This window comes from Botrytis cinerea, chromosome 14 (genome assembly GCF_000143535.2).
Source record: "Botrytis cinerea B05.10 chromosome 14, complete sequence".
Lineage (NCBI taxonomy): Eukaryota > Fungi > Ascomycota > Leotiomycetes > Helotiales > Sclerotiniaceae > Botrytis > Botrytis cinerea.
Genome location: NC_037323.1, coordinates 70,235 through 87,631, shown reverse-complemented (window position 1 = coordinate 87,631; position 17,397 = coordinate 70,235). Strand labels below are relative to the sequence as shown.

The window sequence follows — 17,397 nt, the reverse complement described above, 5'->3', positions numbered from 1 at the left end:
ACCTGGCAAAAATTTCTCTTTCTCTATAGTTATCTATTCTATCAACAATAAACAAAAGTTTCAATTGCTTCCACAGAATTGAATCAATGTCAAGAGTAGCAAGACTGCAGAATCTACTTCCTCGAGCACCTCGAATCATTCGAGATGGAGATCCTTCCTCTCTTCTAACTTTCAGTCCAACCGGACCTAAGAAACGTCCTCGCAACAAACAAAGCTCTCGACTAGTTTTAACGCTTGATATGAGCAATGAAGCAACAGATTTTCGCAACCAACTCAAGGAAAAATATCTTCATTCATGGGGAGGTTTTCTGGATACTCGATTCGAACTCATAGATCCCTTACCTGACCGGGATTTTTACATAAAGATGTACAAAGATACAATCAATGGCTTTTGTGCAAAATCCCCGCCAGAATTTCCTGTCGGTCCAACAATGAATTTTTTTGTTTCTGAAAGTTCCAAAGTCTCTGGCCTCGTTGAGCATACATACCCAAAAGAATCAAATCAAGGGAAGCAGGTCGTATCCAAGGATCCATCTGGGCGTCATTTCTTGATTATGACGAGTTTCAGCAAAGGATCGGTGGTTCATAAGCTTCGTGATTATTTCATCAAGGAATTTAGCAAATTTCCAAATGAGGAAGTCCAAACAGTTATGAAGAACGTGGGAAAGGAAAAATTCAAAGCACATATGCCATTGGGATATTGTAAAGATATGGGAATGATGCATGCGGAAAAAACAAAGGACGATGTCGCGTATGAATTTATGGGAACTGAGGGTCTTCACTTGGGCACAGCTGTGAGTTTAAGTTTATGGCGTAAACATTACGACGTGGACCCGATAAGGAAATGGGGTGATCCAGTGATGGTAGATCAGAAATGCGTATATTCAAAAGCGCTTGAAGGAAATTCGAAACAACCTTCATCCTCGTTTGTTTCCATCGCTCCGGAGAAACAGTCTTCAAAGGAAATTCTAGAAAGCGGAGATGACACCTGAAGTCTGAGATTAAGTTCCAATATCCCGAATTGAAGCAAGGCTGAACCAACGAGAATTCGATTTAAGAGGGAAGTTCAAAAAGCACAAATTCATCTAAAGAATTTGGAGACGTTCGACAAGGGGAGAAGTGAAGGAACCACATTTGCGGTGGGAAGCACTGTCTCCTAGTATATTCATGGTTCACTAGAGTAGGGAAGCCTTATTGAAGGACCCGCTGTGAGAAACTACAAACCATCTCAAATTTGTTATACGGGCATGTCTCAAAGGAATGAATTACACGTTTCAAATTATGTGTGAAATCATGGGTCGGAGATGTAAATCATGAGGCCATCGCACAGAAAGAAGAATTTTCCTTCAAGTGATCGAATAATTTGATCAAGGGGACATACCTACCAAAGGCAGTGCAGGATTGAGTGGGGGACAAACTTTACATATTTGGTCGGAACATTACAATTTACCATTTCGGTCAAGAATAAGGCTGAGATGGTATTGAACATTGACATAGTTGCTCAAAGGAAACCATTTCCGAGGAATAAAGATCACTTCGAGAATTTAGTTGGCCAATATGTATCTCAGCACACCATAGATGAGCTCTAAGAATCTCGCCAGTTGAAGAGAGAATGGGGACACCACATGTTTGAAGTCTGAATCCAGTCGAATTGATATTCTCTAGAGCACACTGTTTTAGCACACTGTTTGTCTTAATTCCATCAAATTTACCCGTGATGTGGTATTGGAACATCTTAAAAATACCAGTCTGTCGTTCTTGCAAGTTTCACATAGTCTGCGAAAAACAGAAAAATGTGGTACATCATGAGTAATTCGGAATCTGGTATCGGATTTCGTGGCTACATCCCTATTTATATCTTGGTTGGACTTGATGGCAAGAAAATGGCTAGTTTGGAGCTGTAAAGTAATTTGACAAATGCCGTGTAAACAGACCAATCGATCAAAATAATGTATAAATAATGGGAAAGTATGTTCTAAGAACAGGAACCAAGTATAACGCCGACGAACTCGAAAAAAACAGTACAGGTATCTAATGGCTGACACTGAAAAGAAAGAGCGAGAAATTTCCCGGTGGGGCTATCGTTACTGTATCAGAAATCTTTTATATATCTAATCTATGTCTTATGACTCTTGTTTATCCTACATATCTACCTAGTAATACAAATATCGTTAATCGCTCAGCAAACTCCGTATGGTTGAGCTTCCTGAGTCCAATCAATGAACCCAGTCTCCTTACACTCTTTGTCGGCAGCCATTCTTGCACCCCAAGCCGCCATCTCTTTCATGAAAATCTCCACGTTCTTTTCAATGCTCAAATCAATAGGTTCCTGATCCTTTCCAACTTGACTCATCTGGGTACCGGCCGCAACGTTACTGATCATGAAATTGGTATCATCCACAGCCAACTTCTTAGCAGCAGTAACTCTTCCTTCCAAGATATCCTTTGGAAGTCTAAACTCTTGAGCTGCAGGTCGTCCTAGACCGACACCATCAACGGTATCCAATGCGGAAACCATAGCACCAACAGTCTTAAATCCACCGGTGACATATGTCTTGGTTTTAGTCAAAGGCTTGACGATCTCCTCTGCGAATTCAATGAAGAAATTCTCTCTCTTCTTGGTTGACTCGCGCTTGTGAACAAAAGCAGATTCCTCGTATGTTCCACCGGAAAGTTCAACGTAATCAAATCGTGCACCCTCGAGTGCTTGACAAGCAGCCTTAGCATCTTCAGGTGTGAAGCCGTCTTGTTGAAACTCAACACTGTTCATCTTGATACCAACAATGAAGTCTGGCTTGACTCTTTTATGGATCTCATCAGCAACTTCTTGAATGATCCGGAATCGGTTCTCGAGCGAGCCGCCATATTTATCAGTTCTCTTGTTTGTAGTCTTGGAAAGGAACTGTGCGAGGAGGTAACCATGGGCACCGTGGAGTTGAATGCCATCAAAGCCAGCTTTCTCAAGATATTCTGCTGCGTGGGCGAACTTGTCGACTATACTGTTGATATCCTCTTGGGTCGCTGGACGTGGCTTGTTGAAGGTCAATCCCATGGGGCTAGCTGTGTGATCATTCTTGTTAGTGTGAATTCGACTAATACGTGGATAACACGTGGGAAAAGTAAGTTAAACGAACATGTTAACTGAACATCACTGGCAGAAATTGGATTTGGTTGAATCCTGCTCTCGACCTGGCGTCCAGGATGGCTGACTTGTGCAACCATTAAACTTCCATGAGCTTTTCCTGCCTTTGCCATTGCTGCGAATCTTTCGAATCGTTCTCCTTCGAATGGAGCATCCAGTGGAATGATTGAGTTACCCATAGATTCCAAATGATCATATTCAATCATAACGTTTCCAGTCAAGATCTGTCCGTATTCTCCCTCACCCCATCTCTTGTAGACATTGACAAGGCTTGTGAATGGAATTCCCCTAGATTTGAAGTCCTTTGGATCCCATGATGATTGACGTTCACTCATGGCCCCCTTCAAAAATCTATTTCGTGCAACTTTGCCGGAAAATTCGTATTTGAGAGGCTTTCCGAGAGGAGAAGCGTCAGAGCTGGATGATTCGTATCTGATAGACATCTTGCTAATATTTTATATGCTGAGGGTATTGATGAGGTATGAAAAAATGTAGTGTGAACGAAAATAATTATCAAATCCTTTGGGGAGACTCTCTTATATCATTTCCCAGCATCGCTTTCAAACAATAGCGCCGGAGCTCAAGTGGATACAAAGTCGTGTACATTTCGAATCATGTATATTTCAAATCAGATCCGAATTTCTAATTGTATGGAGCATTTCCTCAATTCCATTTAGACGTTGTGAAAGTAATTAACCAATCAAGAAAGGTAATGCGAGGGCACTGATAGGAAATGCTTGTAAAATGCCGGTGAAAGGGCCACATGAAAGTTGGAGCGGAATTTGTTAATTCTCCGGCATTTGGTGATGGCATTTGGAACTAGCCTGTGGGTTTTCTCCACTATCACTAGTTGATGGAAGTTTCTCGAGGGTGTTTCGGTGACCAACTTTGCCTCGGAGAGATTTCTGTACCGAATAGCCATTGCTAGTAATCATTGTGTAGAATAAATTGACCGGAATCAAATGAAAAATGGAAATGGGGAACCAATGCAAAAGGGGTTTTTCGCTTGAAGTCAGCATAAAGTGTCATCCACAACATAGCAGTATATTAATTGGAATCGGTGAAGTTAAAATCCTTTCTATATTTGATCCAATGTCTTCATATCCAGTCGTTGGAAGAGGTAAATACATAAGTTGTGACAAAAATAAAATGATTCAAACTTTTCAGTGCATGATGCGTTCCATGTATGATGTATCCCAAGATGATTACTAATAAACGCCAATTTCCACCGCCGTGATATCGGCTCAATGCGTAGCCCAAAGCCCATTGCAAATCAGAATCTCGTGCTGCTCAAGATCTATGGTTTCCAAATTTCCTTGGAAGATGGTATTGATGTTTCAAGATTCATTTATCATGATGCTTCGTTCATTTGAAGCATGTGTCCCATCTTCTCAATCTACAAAGTACGCATGTTAGACCAAATCCCATTGCACATACGCTTCGGAGTTTCACATACCTTAGTTTTTAGATACCCACCTACCTCTTGACTGCGAATTCCACCGGTCTTTCCACTCCAAGCCAAAGGAACCATGGCGACTCTCTCCTTTACCACCACTTCTCTATTTGGCCCTTCCACTGCTCGTATCTTATCCGGATTGTTCGTCAAAAGTTTGATTTCCTCAACTCCTAAATCTTTCAACATAGCAGTTGCCAATCCATAACTTCTAGCATCTGCCGGATGTCTCAAAAGTAAATTTGCTTCCACAGTATCAGATCCCAAGTCCTGTAAATTGTACGCCTTCAGTTTCTCTCCCAAGCCAATACCTCTTCCCTCTTGTCGCAAATAGATTATAATCCCACCCGCGGCTCGCCCTGACGCATCTGGTAAAGACATTAATCTTGCAGCTTCATCCAATTGCTCACCGCAATCGCATCTTGCAGACCACACAGTCTCTCCCGTATAACATTCCGAATGAATTCTAACCAGTGGTGCCTCGGCCTTCTGTTCTTGCTTTTCTCGATCCGTCGCCGAAGGAGGCATGCTACTTGTAGTGCGACCTGGAAATAATCTTCCCGTGTATGCTCCACGTATCAGCCTATCCATTTCCGTTTCTCCTTCTCGCACAGCATCCAAACTTTGACTTCGTATTTTGTTTCCGAACACTATGGCTAAATGCTCTTTATTATCCTCGTCGTTTTGATATAGATGTAGAAACATTTCTGTTCCAGTAGTTGTAGGAATTCGTGCGCGAACTACACAATTAACTTCTGGTAGTTTCTCTAATAGTTTTGGCCTCTTCGAACCACATCCTCCAGCTGGTGTACTCGAGTCTACAGGCACTGATCTCGCAGGACGATGTGCAAGAGATGAAGGTGTGGATGTGCCGGGTGTGGAAGGGGGTGTGAAGGCTGGGGAGACGAGATCGGGTAACGATTCATTGTGATCGGAACGCTGCGAGAATGTGTCATCAGGATGATCTAGTTGAGAGCGATCAGGATGAGTGAGTGAGAGACTAGATACGTCGAGTTGATTCAAATCAAGTTCAGAGATTGCGCGCGAGACTGGTATTGGGCGAGGTGAATAGAAGGGTGGGAGCGAGGGGACTTCATCTGACGATTCATGAGGGGTATTGCTCCATTCTTGAGGACGAGTAGATGATGTCGCGTTGAGGTCCGGCATTTTGGATGTGAAATCTAATTTGAAAGACAGGTATTCTCGTCAAGAGTAGAGGAGTTATAAAATCAGGGTATTATTAATGCGGTAAATATGATTCTTGGTGTATAATGAAGTCTGAATAGTGATTAATTGTGTGATTAATGGACGAAGTGAGTGATAAGTTATAAAAAGTTCCGATACCCCGAGGTCGGGTCCTATAATCATTGACAAAATTATGGGGCACGGGCTATCGATTATACTAATTTCTAGAAGGCTGACTGAAGGCTGAGTGAGCAAGAAGCATAATTTGGCTGGGAATTGATAAATGATTACCAATTTGAACATCAAATGTTAAATAAGAATCAGACATATTATCTATTTACACCTCTGATTTGTTTTGATCTCGGATCTAAGGTATGATGAGATCAGTCTGCAAAGACATATAGGCTTCATCTGTCCGTCTTCTCACCATCCCTCCTTATTGATCCGGATTGAAACGACTATTTTCCGAAACATTTCCGAGATACCTGTGTCATTACTGCAGGAATTCGGATGTACCGCACATCGTACATGCAGTATATTACACCCGAGTTTTCTGTCTAGTTGCATCTTCTTTGGCTTACGTCTGGCATCTACTCGAGGCTCCATTGCAGCTTGTTGAAATGAGTTTTACTCATAAATATCCATCCATATATTACTAAGTTTTGCACCCCGTGCTATTCGTCCTATCGAGATCCATCTATCGTTCTTGTGGCCGCGAATTTTCATTCGCCCCCATTCAAGCTTCTAATCTGAGCTCTTCACGCCGCTATGCAAATCAATCTTACCATCGATTTCCGCTCTCTCCAAAGCACCAGGTTCCTCGGGATTTATACCCAAGCGTGCAGCAGCCTCAATCTCGACCATGGGTCCCACGAACCATTTCCTAGCCCAAAAAACCCACGCTCCGCAGGCCCCAATGGCAATGATCCCCACAGCTACCACGGTGTAGTTTACAGTTTGACTAGTTACCGGATTGGTAGTAGGGAGACAAAATATCACTGTAATAAATCCTATCCAGGTCACAGATATGAAAGCGACTGGTTTTGAGAAGATTCCTAGGTTGAATGGACCCTTCCTAGCATTGAACTCCTTTGAATAGATGAGACCGATGAGAATAGGGGTACCGTATGATATATACAGACCAATGGTTGCTATACTAGTCGCGGCAGCAAAAGCTACACTGGAGCCAAGAGATGGGAGTGCTAGACAGAAAGCAAGAGTTGCTGCAAGCCAAACTGTTCGAATAGGAGATTGAAAACGATCATCGACTCTGTGAAAAAATTCCGGCTAATTTGTTGTTAGCGTTGACTGGAAGTTAAATAAGAAACGAAAAGGAAAACTTACAATTCCACCGTCTCTAGCAAACGCAAACATCATTCTTGAGTTCGAAGTCATCGAAAATAGCCCACAATGCCAGACACAAATCATAATCAGACACATCAACACAACCGCTCCATCTGTTCCAAATATATCAACAAAGATTTGAATAACCGGTTGACCATAATCACTTGCGATTGTGTTATCAAAGTCTTGAATACTGAACAAGAAGCTCAATATAACGAAGAACCCGAAAAGGGCAGAGAACCCAACAGAAGAAATAACACCGATGGGTGCACTCCAAGACGCATTTCGGGTTTCTTCAGACAAGTGAGCTGATGCATCAAAACCGGTGAGCGTGTATTGAGCCATGAGAACACCACAACAAGCCACATATGCTGGCGATGCTCTAACACTCCATCCAGGACTTGGATCTACACCTGTTCCGTCGTAGAACTTTGCGAAAACGAACTTCGCGCTTTGATGTGTAGGGGCTTTTGCCAGAACAGCAATAGCTATTGCAGTTACGCCCAATGAGTGGAGTGCGATAGATGTGTTGTTTAGATATCTCAACACGTGAACACCAAAAGTATTGACGATACCATGGGAAATGAGGACAGCTGCATAGATACCAATTGTTCTTGGGGCGCTTGGAACATATGATGATTTAATGGTTGCAGTTGTTGAGATGAGACCTGCGAGGCCGAAACTAATTCCTGTAGTGACGGCAACTTGACCGAGGAAGTTGAACCAACCAGTAATCCAACTCGCAAAAGCCGAATGATTCCTCGGCGCAAGAAGGGCGGCCCAATAATATGGTCCACCAGCTGTAGGTATAGCAGAGACAATTTCTGCCATGCTCAAGGCAATCATGAAAGTAAATACGGATACAATTATCCACCCAACAGACATAACTAATTGTGTTAGACAAAGAATCTGCCAAAGAGAGTAAGAATATAAGGAACGCATACCTCCGGGTCCACCAGTGATCAAGCCATAAGAAAATAGTGTCGTTATCCCTGTGATGACGGACTAAAGGGATATTAGCAATATTCCCTATAGGATGACAAGGTCGTTTGTAGCATTTGTGATGCTTCACACAACAATGTTTGATATTGAATTTGTAAAGCCGTGTCAGGTTTCGCATTTTACTAGATCAGAGGTATAAGACGCATGTCAAGACAAATATGACTTACAATGATACTGAAAGAAATTCCAAAATTGTGCATAAGACCCCAGTCTCTCCTCAATTCCTGTTTGTATCCAAACTCTGCCAATTCCTGTTCGTCATGTTGGTCTACCCGGGAGACTCTGGAAGCCTGTCTCCCAATCGAAAGTTCTGGATCAACTTCCATTGCTCTTCAAAGACGCATAGATGTAAACCACAAGAGCAATTCTTTCCAAAAAGAGATAAATTCGATGCTTTGGTGAACAGATGTCTATTATACAAACTCTAGATGTAATTCTAGACGGCATCGCCGAGTTCTTATGCACCTGCCAGCATTACAAGTTGACTGATTGTGGCCCTGTCAGCCTCCCGATAAGAAGGTCTGGGGAATTCATTTGGGTAATCCCTTGATTGGTCAGTTTGAGGGAAGTATTGAATTAGCGATAGTGAACGATAGGAGGATGAAAGAATGAAGTTAAGCTTGTAAGCCCCGGTCGTAAAAGATGATCAAAGCTTATGATTATGAGTCTTGATAAACAGCATGAACTTGAAGAGTGGGATAAGGATTGTAGGTATAGATAAAAGGGAGAGATAAAGTCATACTTTTGAGATTGCGATGAAGATTAGAGATGTTGAGTTAGAAGTTTATGAGACCCCGAGGAAATCACTCAAAAGCCGTGCTATCGGTCGGATCAAATTTCCTGAAGGAGAATGGCTTTACGATGTCGATATATCGCAAAAAGACTTCCAAATATGCAAGGAGAAAAACTTTATTCATTCATGAAGTCGTTACTTGGATATATCCGTCCTCTCGATTATGCTTTAGAGCTTCTCCTTTCCATCCGCATCTTCTTTGCCTTGCAATTCACAAAATGCCTTGAATGTGGTAAATTCTTCATCCTCGGCCTCAAGAACTACCTCTGCTGTAGCTCCAACAAAGTAGACATACCCAGGTTTAACTTCCTCGACCTTAGGTCCGACGCTAATCTTACCATTTCCAGTCGTACAAATGAATATGCTAGGGCCGGCAATTTGTTCGAATGTTGCTTTTGCCCCCTTCTTATTAAGATCAGTCTTCACCACGCTGAACTCTGCAATAGGTGGATCATAGAGTGTCGCTGACGATCCAGAAGAATATGCAGTCGCATTGAGAGTGGCATATGGATAATCCACTGGTTCCATCTTTTGTTCGGAGATAGGCGCATATGAGTAAGTCAACATTGAAGTCAAAGTATCGACGTCCTTGAATTTTGGTGTGAAACCAGCTCGGACTACGTTATCGGATGCAGCCATACATTCAATAATATCGCCACTCAAGTATGCGTGGATATCATCTGCCTTCAAGAACATTGCTTCTCCGACTTCGAGTTTGACGTAGTTCAGGAAGAACTGTACGAATAGTCCAACATCCCCTGGAAATTGTTTATTCAATCTGATGACAAGATCTGCCAGTTCCTTCCCTTCATTTGATGGACCCCCTCCTCCAGCGAAATTGTCTCCTTCTTCTTCCGCGGAAGCAACTAATTCCTTACTAGCGTTCTCAACATCTTCTTTCTCCGCATTCATCAACGCAGTGAAAACTTTTTGCAGCGCTTTCTTGTTCTTTTTCTCGTCCTCTGATGCTTCCGATGTTTCTTGTCCCTTGATAGCGGACTGGAATTCTTCCACTTCGGACTCCCCAACTAATTTCCGTAATGATGGAATCGTTGAAAGGAAATGGGAGATTTCTGCAAGAGGTCTAAATCCGCAGAGCCCGTCAAACGGTGTAATAGCAATTGTCATTTCAGGTTTGTGATTATCGTCGGGGTAATTTTTGCTGTCCTTCTGATGTAACTGTTCCGCGAGTTTCTTATTTGGATGCGCTTGAATGCTGAGTGCCTTTCCTATCGAAAGGACTTTGAATAGAAAAGGCAATTTCTCGCCGAATTTATCACTGACATCTTTAGACAGGAGTGCTTGATTGTCTTGAACCAGATCGAGGAGTGTTCGTTTTGTGGTAAGGTCCTTGGAAGGATTTGAAGGATGTGTGCCCATCCACAACTATGGGGGATAAGTTGATAAATCAAGTACATGAACATGGAGAGTTACTCACTTCAGCATATGGCTTCTCTTCTTGAATCGAAAAATCATCGGCAGGTGTAGCAGCAGCAAATTTTGCAGCCGCTGAATCACTTCCTACCTTACCCCAATCGTAGCTATTGACTCCGCATTGAAGCCTAATTAATGGAACTTGCATTTTGGCTGTGGGGAGAGTGGTTAATGTTTGAATCGTTGTGTGAGATCTCTGCCCAGACAGCTCTTCGTTACTTGGTCGTCGCAGTTGACAGCGATACTGGTGAAATACTGAGTAGAAGTATTTCAGAATACGAGTGAGCACTCGAGTACGGAGTTCTGTTCAGCATAGCTTGCACGTCACCCACCTTCAGCCAACCCCGCGCTAACTCCACCGACCAATGATCGCAGGTTCATTGACAAGGCTGAGGGAAATGCTGATCTCGCGCATTCCCAGGCAGGCACCACTAATCAGAATGCCCTACCGACTGTCCTCTGCTCCATAGATACACAGATACATACATGCGTACATACCGACCCTACATGACCCTACGTGCGTACCTGAGTCGACATCTATGATCTCTGTATTTATATGTATATTTATGTTTATGTTTATGTTGATATATATATGTTTACGTGAGGTGTTAGCGTCTGCTATTGTTGTTAATCTTTCAAGCCATCCCGACCAATCGAAATAGAGAATTGACCCAATCTTCACCCCGTTCAGCATTCGTTTACTAGGGTCCTATCTTCTCCTACTCCGAACTTAAAGCCTCGTGCTACCTACCTAGTACCATTCACATTCACGACATTCAACGCCCATTCCCATTTCTACCTCTTCTGCCATACCGGCCCTCTACATGACTTCATCACACCACTCACCCCCTCTTTCCGCCCCTTGTTGATGCGTTTTCAATTGCCATATTTAACTTTCACTTCAATTTGGATTTGTAGCTTCCATTACACGATCAGACGCTCGACTTATTCCTCATTTGAAGTAGGTGCGGGTCAGAATACCCACAACCCAAGTAAGTCACCACGATCCTGGATGTCTGGCTTCGATTTTCTTCTTACGAAAATGTACAAAGTCGGGATGACATGTTGATATTTATTTACTCCTGATCATTATTTTCTTGGTTCATTGTTATTCACTCTGGGATTCTCTTGCTAAAATATGTCGAAGCAAGATAGAAAAAGTCGGACCCTGATCGATGAACTCAAGTTGACAGACGGGTACCACGAGAAGATAATGTCTGCCTCAACTGCTGGTCGACGTCAAGCGCGTGGTGGAGTTCGCTCAGGAACACATGAGAGGGGCGAAGAAATAGCCTTATGGACCGAGATCACTCAAGCTCTGGCCAAAATCAAAGCAGAAGAGAAAATCTTTGAAGCCAATATCCCGGAAGCCATCATCTCTAAAGAGACCGCCATAGCTGAACAAATCAAGATTGGTTTACGTGAGTATGGATTCTAATCCGCAACGATGCTTGGTGTTGATGAAATTTAAGCACCTACCATGGCCGCAATAGAAGAGCTCGACATACAAATTCGAGAAGGCGTGAAAGTCTCCGAGTCCACAGCAGTAGCCCTACGACAAACCATTGAAAAATTGTCGATCCTTCTAGCCTTGATCAAAGGCAACGAAGCAGAGCGAGGTTCCAATTCCCGCGAATCTCATGGAAGATCTAGCGTTACCGATGATGTAGGATCTACCGACTCGCCTGTTCCTTCTCCAGCAGAAAACAAACATGTTCGAAAGATGGGAAATGGCAGAACCAGCAGTTTACCTCCGAAGGGAAAAGACACTCCTAGAAAATCTGAGAATGAAGAGTCTAGTACTAGTACCAATACTGGTATCGCTGCTGGTGCCAATACTAGTAATACATCCACAACTTCTGGTACTAGTGGCACAAAGAAAATCGAATTCTCCAAGGGACAAGAAGTGGCATTTAAACCGAGACCTGGTTCTCCCTTTACTGAAATGGATTGGATTCAAGGAAAGGTCGCAAAAGTTATTGGTGACGGCAAGAGTCGCAGATACAGAGTTGAAGATGTGGCTCCTGATGAAGGGAATAAATCCTCAATTCTTACCTCCGCATCTTCTATGTGCCCAATTCCACCAGATGACGCCATCCTTGGACCCTACGAAGTTGGAAAGCGTGTCCTCGCTCTTTATCCCGAGACTACTACATTTTACCGAGCGGAAGTCAAAGCAATGCTTGATGATGGCAATAGAGTCAGGTTAATATTTGACGGAGATGAGGATTCTACAAAGGAAGTTGAACGGCGATTTGTCCTTGATCATTCAGGTTAGGAGTATAGGGATTGTTTTTCTTCAGAGGATGGACTATAGAGGCATTGGTGGGTTAATTGGCGTTACTTCTCCCCTTCTTCTCTGGAGCTTTCTTGGTACAGGAGTATTGGAATAAGGATACCCCCAACAGCATCTGACAGTTGATATCTTACATGGGATAGATGGAGTTTATGGTGGCTATATCATTACTCTCAACATATGTGGTGTACAGGACACAAGTATGTTGTAACTGGGCGTTTTGTTCTTTTAGATTACGGAGAGGACCAACCGGTGTTCGAAAGGTGTAACACAATGTTCTGTACTCTTCAGGACCAGAGCGGATGAAATTAGTTAAAGTACCAATTTCAAAAGGTTTAATCATTCATGTCTCAATTTGCGGAAAGCAGCGAAACTGTGCCCCTCATCCACATGTTTTAAATATCCGGTGCTCAATTTAGTGTATCATCTGAATAGCCTCATCAAACCGGAGGGATATCGATCTTGGGATGGCAATAAAGGACGAGGGAATACCACAAGGTGCTAGTTGTAGGTACTTGCAATAGAGATTTTTGTATGTAGGGTACCATATCCTTAGACAATTCCATCTCGTTTATATACTCATTACGGAGCGAACATGTGTTTCCTGGGTAGACTTCAGCACATTGTACCCCTTGAAAATATGTTCACCCCATGAAATATCCGACGATCCGGCATTTGAATTTCAAGTTCACTTTGAACAGTGTCCATCCGCTTATGAGGTTAGTGAAGGGAGGTGAAGAAACATGGCTAGAAAGCTTCACAAGTTCATTGACAATTTAACTTGTGATGGCTGGCATGGCGAGAGGGACGGAGAGTGAGAACCAGCTGGTGAACTGATGATTGATTACTCAGCACCTTGCACACCTGCACACCTGCACCTGGTGCACGCACCTATCTAATTACATTTCCCCTGAAAAGCAAAACAAAATGGGAATTGGGCGTGATGGCTGAAAATGGATGATGGCTGATGATGGATCAATGATGAAAGCATCGCATCGAGAGCAGGTAGAGCAGGGAGAGCAGGGAGAGCAGGTGGGGAGTAGTGTAATGAGAGTCTTTCTCTCCTTGAGTCATTTTCAGTCTTCAGTCTTCAGTCTCGAGTCCTGTCCTCAGCCCTCCGTCGTCACTCTTTATTCGATCCCTTGTGTAAATGCATATCATACATACCCAGCAGTCATTTCCCATATCCGTATCAACAGCTTCCCTCATTTGATCATCTCGTTTGTCAATCGAACCCATCACTCACTCACTCGCCCACTCACTCGCCCGCGCACGACTTTAATTAATCTCTGACATTGGTGATATTCGTTTCAGCCCCAAAATCCATACATCTCATCCCATACCCCCTTACGAGCCCTTTCGCCATCTACCGGAACCCTTCGCTGTGGACAAGCATTCCTTTTTTCATTGTTTGATTCTTCCGTTTCACAACTACCTGGCGGCAGAGCGATAAGGTTAATACCGGGAAAGGAAAATCATTTCAAAAATCAAAGACCTTAAACATTTTATACTTTGCATTCTCCTATTTCATCTTATCACCTTGTTTCTGTCCCTCCCTCGACAGAGGTACACCTCTCCAAGGTAATCTCTCTCCTTTCATTTAAAAGCCAAGATACTGGCACGACAAGTGCTTTCGCGATTAATTGTTAGCCGCTTCTTCTCATCATTACGCGACTTTCCTTGCTAACACTACCTGGTGCTCTCATCTCCAAAGGTTCTCTCCTCTACCTTTAATTAGAATCCACAGAAGAGAGCAAGCGACAATTCTTTGAGACTTGACTCCCTCTCCTCTTCTTCAGCAACTATCAACCATCCTTTCAGCCTCGCCTTGTAATAACCCCCCTCCAAAATTGGACCGTCTATTTTCAATTCATTTGGGCCGGTCTACCTTGGTCTGCTTCTCTTTGCATTGGAACTTTCCCATCCTCTTCCATCGATTCACCGTCACTCCTTTTCCAACATTATTTCACGCGCATATCATCTAGCAAGACCTCGCAGGTCCTTTTAATCACCTCTAACTCTGTGCCTATATTCGAATTGCGCATACTTCAATCAATATCGCACATATCATAAGCACACCTCAAATCTGTCAATATGGGAGGAGCTATTTCAAAAATGATGGGCAAGATCTTCGGATCCAAGGAAATGCGCCTGTTGATGTTAGGCCTCGATGCTGCCGGAAAGACAACCATTCTCTACAAATTGAAGTTGGGTCAAGATGTTACTACAATTCCTACTGTTGGTTTCAACGTTGAGACGGTGACATACAAGAATGTCAAATTTAATGTCTGGGACGTGGGTGGACAAGATAAGATCAGACCTCTTTGGAGACATTACTTCAGTGGTATGTACTCGATTGTCTACGAAGCATCTCTTGATCTGAGGAATACGAGTCGGAGCAAATTCTAACTGAAATTTGTCGAAATCTAGGTACTCAAGGACTTATCTTTGTGATCGATTCCAGTGACAGAGCACGCATAGCAGAAGCACAACAAGAGTTACATCGCATTATCAATGACAGAGAAATGCAAGATTCATTACTCCTAGTCTTTGCGAACAAGCAGGATATTGCAGGAGGTGGGTGATACAGTTTAATAGCCACAATCTTATTGCAAGTGAGAAGCTGACAACCGAGAAGCCATGAAGCCACCTGAGGTCACAGAGCAACTTAAGTTGAACGAATTGAGGAACAAGGTCTGGTTCGTAGTACCAAGTTGTGCTACTACCGGCGAGGGGTTAATGGAAGGACTGGTACGTTTTCTATTTCTTCATGCAATGCATTAATTTGCACGTCGCAGATGATTTTGTGACTATGCTGACATTAAGACTCAGGCTTGGCTTTCGAAAACAATTGAAGGAAGACCCGCTCCACAAACGAAATAATAGTGCTGTTGGCTATACAACTCAGAAAGCATAATATTATCTCTCAATAATCAGACTTTACCACCGCTCTATACCTCAGACTACACGATATATCCCCCTCCTACGAATATGTCCCTCCACGAAATATACATACCTAGGCAGAATAATTGGTTCCCAGTAGCATGTCATATCGGTTCATTTGAGTCACATCTACTTGTTCACGTTCACGATGTCCAACTCCATAACGGCTCCTTATTACTGTCATCTCGTCATTACATCCAACCTATCTTCGGTCACATCTCCTCGTACCATCCTCTAATATAAGGATTTCCTCATATCTCTCTTTGTTAATTTTTCACTTGCGCATGCATAAATGCGTACTTCTTGCGTTCTTTTTTTTATGGTGAGGTTGTTCATATGTACGTTACCTACGGGGATGGCGGCGATACCAAGAGTTTTCTTTATCCTTTAATTCACCATTGATTCTTTCTTGTTTCCATTCTTCCATCGGGTGGCGCGACGTGGAGAGGCAGGTTTGAGGTTTCTACTTAAGAGAGGGGGAACTAGAACGATTGGAGGAAAGGAAAACAAGAAAGTTGTAATATTAAGCGAGTAACGAAGTGGTCTAGGACATGGGAATGGCAAGGCAGAGCGGAGCTGAACCTTGAGGGAAGTAGAAAAAATTACCATCATACCTACAAAAAAGAAAACCTTGTAATTCTACCTCTTGCACAATTGCTGAAATTCGAATTTTACAGTGACTTTCGATCGGGCTTGTGGTAAAAATATCAGCGTGGCCACAATTTCAAGTGCTCTTGTTGCAGATGCAATTTTCTTCTATATTCTATGCTGTCGATATCTGTATTTCACAAAAGCCAATCACTTAAACTCCATTCACCTCCAATAGCCGCCACCCACCCCCCTCAAACCCTTCAACACCTCATTTCCCAATCCAGACCTGCACCCATTCTATATACAGTCAACGAGAGACCATTCAAAACCCACAAGACAGTCCACAAGGACCCTTACATCTGAAAATTGGCATTCTCACTCCACTGCCATCTGCCAGAATCGTCCCCCCAAATCTCTCACCTCCAAACGACCAAGATTTTGCCCAACCTAAACCGCTGTTTCGTTTGCGGGCCCTTTCTTGTTCCTTGGCTTTCTCTTTCTCCTCTTTTGCTTCTGCTCTCTTAGTCGATCCTCGTTCTTGCCAGGATTTACTTGGCTTCTTGTTGTCAGAATCTTTGGTTGATGTAGGGGTTTTCTGCTTCTGTCTCTGCTTCTGCTTCTGCCTCTCCTTCTCTTTCTGCTTTTCCTTCTTATTCTCTTCCTTTAAGTTGTCTCCAGGGTCGAGAAACGGATCGGTTCTATTTTCTCCATCATTGAACGAATTGGACCGGTAATCATAGTCATCATCAACTTCGATGCCATCGCCTTTGTTGTTTGTTCCGAAGAAAGGGAGAGAAGGGAATGAGAACCGCTTTCTTCGGTCACTCGTAGGTTTTGTAGACTTCTCGGCTGCATCGTAGATGTTATCTGTGCTGTTTGTTGGTGAATAAGTATTGTAATTTGTTGCAAAGAAAGTACCGGATGTACGAGGTGGTGGGGAACTAGATTGTCGTGGTTGTGGTTTTACAGTTTCGTATCCTGTAGGTTGACTTGATGCGAAGAATGGAAACGACCATCGTGATTTCCCGGTGGCTTCGGCTTTCTTGGCTTCTGTTTCTTCGTAAATTGGATTGTAGCGAGCATGAGAAGATGACGTGCGAGTGAAAGAGTAGGGTCGACGCATCTTGATAGCTTGAGATGCGAATTGGAAGATATAATATAGATTGGAATTTTATGATGAACCCGATTCTTTCAAAAAGTTACGGACATTGAGA

The 17,397-nt window shown here is 43.0% G+C and overlaps 8 protein-coding genes across 12 annotated transcripts; 3 read left to right on the top strand and 5 right to left on the bottom strand.

The window, feature by feature from the left end:
* The first annotated feature begins 28 nt into the window (after window positions 1-28).
* On the top strand, window positions 29-1,733 carry BCIN_14g00220 (hypothetical protein). The gene has a single exon (XM_024696919.1). It carries the CDS (start codon window positions 87-89, stop codon window positions 990-992), a length of 906 nt encoding a protein of 301 aa, XP_024552733.1. The 5' UTR covers window positions 29-86; the 3' UTR covers window positions 993-1,733.
* A 355-nt stretch (window positions 1,734-2,088) lies between these two features.
* Window positions 2,089-3,844, bottom strand: BCIN_14g00210 (hypothetical protein). The gene is made up of 2 exons (XM_001547525.2): window positions 3,135-3,844; window positions 2,089-3,060 (listed from the first exon to the last, which is right to left on the bottom strand). The coding sequence occupies exons 1-2, from the start codon at window positions 3,583-3,585 to the stop codon at window positions 2,180-2,182; spliced, it is 1,332 nt and encodes a 443-aa protein (XP_001547575.1). The 5' UTR covers window positions 3,586-3,844; the 3' UTR covers window positions 2,089-2,179.
* A 359-nt stretch (window positions 3,845-4,203) lies between these two features.
* On the bottom strand, window positions 4,204-5,942 carry Bcrib1. The gene is made up of 2 exons (XM_024696918.1): window positions 4,599-5,942; window positions 4,204-4,538 (listed from the first exon to the last, which is right to left on the bottom strand). Exons 1-2 carry the CDS (start codon window positions 5,760-5,762, stop codon window positions 4,494-4,496), a joined length of 1,209 nt encoding a protein of 402 aa, XP_024552732.1. The 5' UTR covers window positions 5,763-5,942; the 3' UTR covers window positions 4,204-4,493.
* A 145-nt stretch (window positions 5,943-6,087) lies between these two features.
* On the bottom strand, window positions 6,088-8,574 carry BCIN_14g00190 (hypothetical protein). 2 transcript variants are annotated; one of them, XM_001547528.2, is made up of 4 exons: window positions 8,294-8,574; window positions 8,069-8,129; window positions 7,125-8,011; window positions 6,088-7,067 (listed from the first exon to the last, which is right to left on the bottom strand). In XM_001547528.2, exons 1-4 carry the CDS (start codon window positions 8,450-8,452, stop codon window positions 6,525-6,527), a joined length of 1,650 nt encoding a protein of 549 aa, XP_001547578.1. In that variant the 5' UTR covers window positions 8,453-8,574; the 3' UTR covers window positions 6,088-6,524. The 2 variants fall into 2 exon arrangements, with proteins under 2 accessions (XP_001547578.1, XP_024552731.1); XM_024696917.1 differs by having other exon boundaries at window positions 7,125-8,129.
* Window positions 8,575-9,019: 445 nt separating this feature from the next.
* Bcpmi40 lies at window positions 9,020-10,644 on the bottom strand. Its single transcript, XM_001547529.2, has 2 exons — window positions 10,358-10,644; window positions 9,020-10,305 (listed from the first exon to the last, which is right to left on the bottom strand). The coding sequence occupies exons 1-2, from the start codon at window positions 10,499-10,501 to the stop codon at window positions 9,088-9,090; spliced, it is 1,362 nt and encodes a 453-aa protein (XP_001547579.1). The 5' UTR covers window positions 10,502-10,644; the 3' UTR covers window positions 9,020-9,087.
* Window positions 10,645-10,862: 218 nt separating this feature from the next.
* On the top strand, window positions 10,863-13,334 carry Bcsgf29. Of its 2 annotated transcripts, none has more exons than XM_024696915.1 (3): window positions 10,863-11,345; window positions 11,505-11,774; window positions 11,826-13,334. In XM_024696915.1, the coding sequence occupies exons 1-3, from the start codon at window positions 11,222-11,224 to the stop codon at window positions 12,629-12,631; spliced, it is 1,200 nt and encodes a 399-aa protein (XP_024552729.1). In that variant the 5' UTR covers window positions 10,863-11,221; the 3' UTR covers window positions 12,632-13,334. The 2 variants fall into 2 exon arrangements, with proteins under 2 accessions (XP_024552729.1, XP_024552730.1); XM_024696916.1 differs by having other exon boundaries at window positions 11,501-11,774.
* A 244-nt stretch (window positions 13,335-13,578) lies between these two features.
* Window positions 13,579-16,228, top strand: Bcarf3. Of its 3 annotated transcripts, none has more exons than XM_024696913.1 (5): window positions 13,579-14,230; window positions 14,364-14,993; window positions 15,080-15,226; window positions 15,288-15,400; window positions 15,482-16,228. In XM_024696913.1, exons 2-5 carry the CDS (start codon window positions 14,744-14,746, stop codon window positions 15,530-15,532), a joined length of 561 nt encoding a protein of 186 aa, XP_024552728.1. In that variant the 5' UTR covers window positions 13,579-14,230; window positions 14,364-14,743; the 3' UTR covers window positions 15,533-16,228. The 3 variants fall into 3 exon arrangements, with proteins under 3 accessions (XP_024552728.1, XP_024552727.1, XP_001547581.1); XM_024696914.1 differs by having other exon boundaries at window positions 13,579-14,294; XM_001547531.2 differs by having other exon boundaries at window positions 13,579-14,993.
* A 93-nt stretch (window positions 16,229-16,321) lies between these two features.
* Window positions 16,322-17,376, bottom strand: BCIN_14g00150 (hypothetical protein). The gene has a single exon (XM_001547532.2). The coding sequence runs from the start codon at window positions 17,304-17,306 to the stop codon at window positions 16,506-16,508; it is 801 nt and encodes a 266-aa protein (XP_001547582.1). The 5' UTR covers window positions 17,307-17,376; the 3' UTR covers window positions 16,322-16,505.
* Window positions 17,377-17,397: the final 21 nt, after the last annotated feature.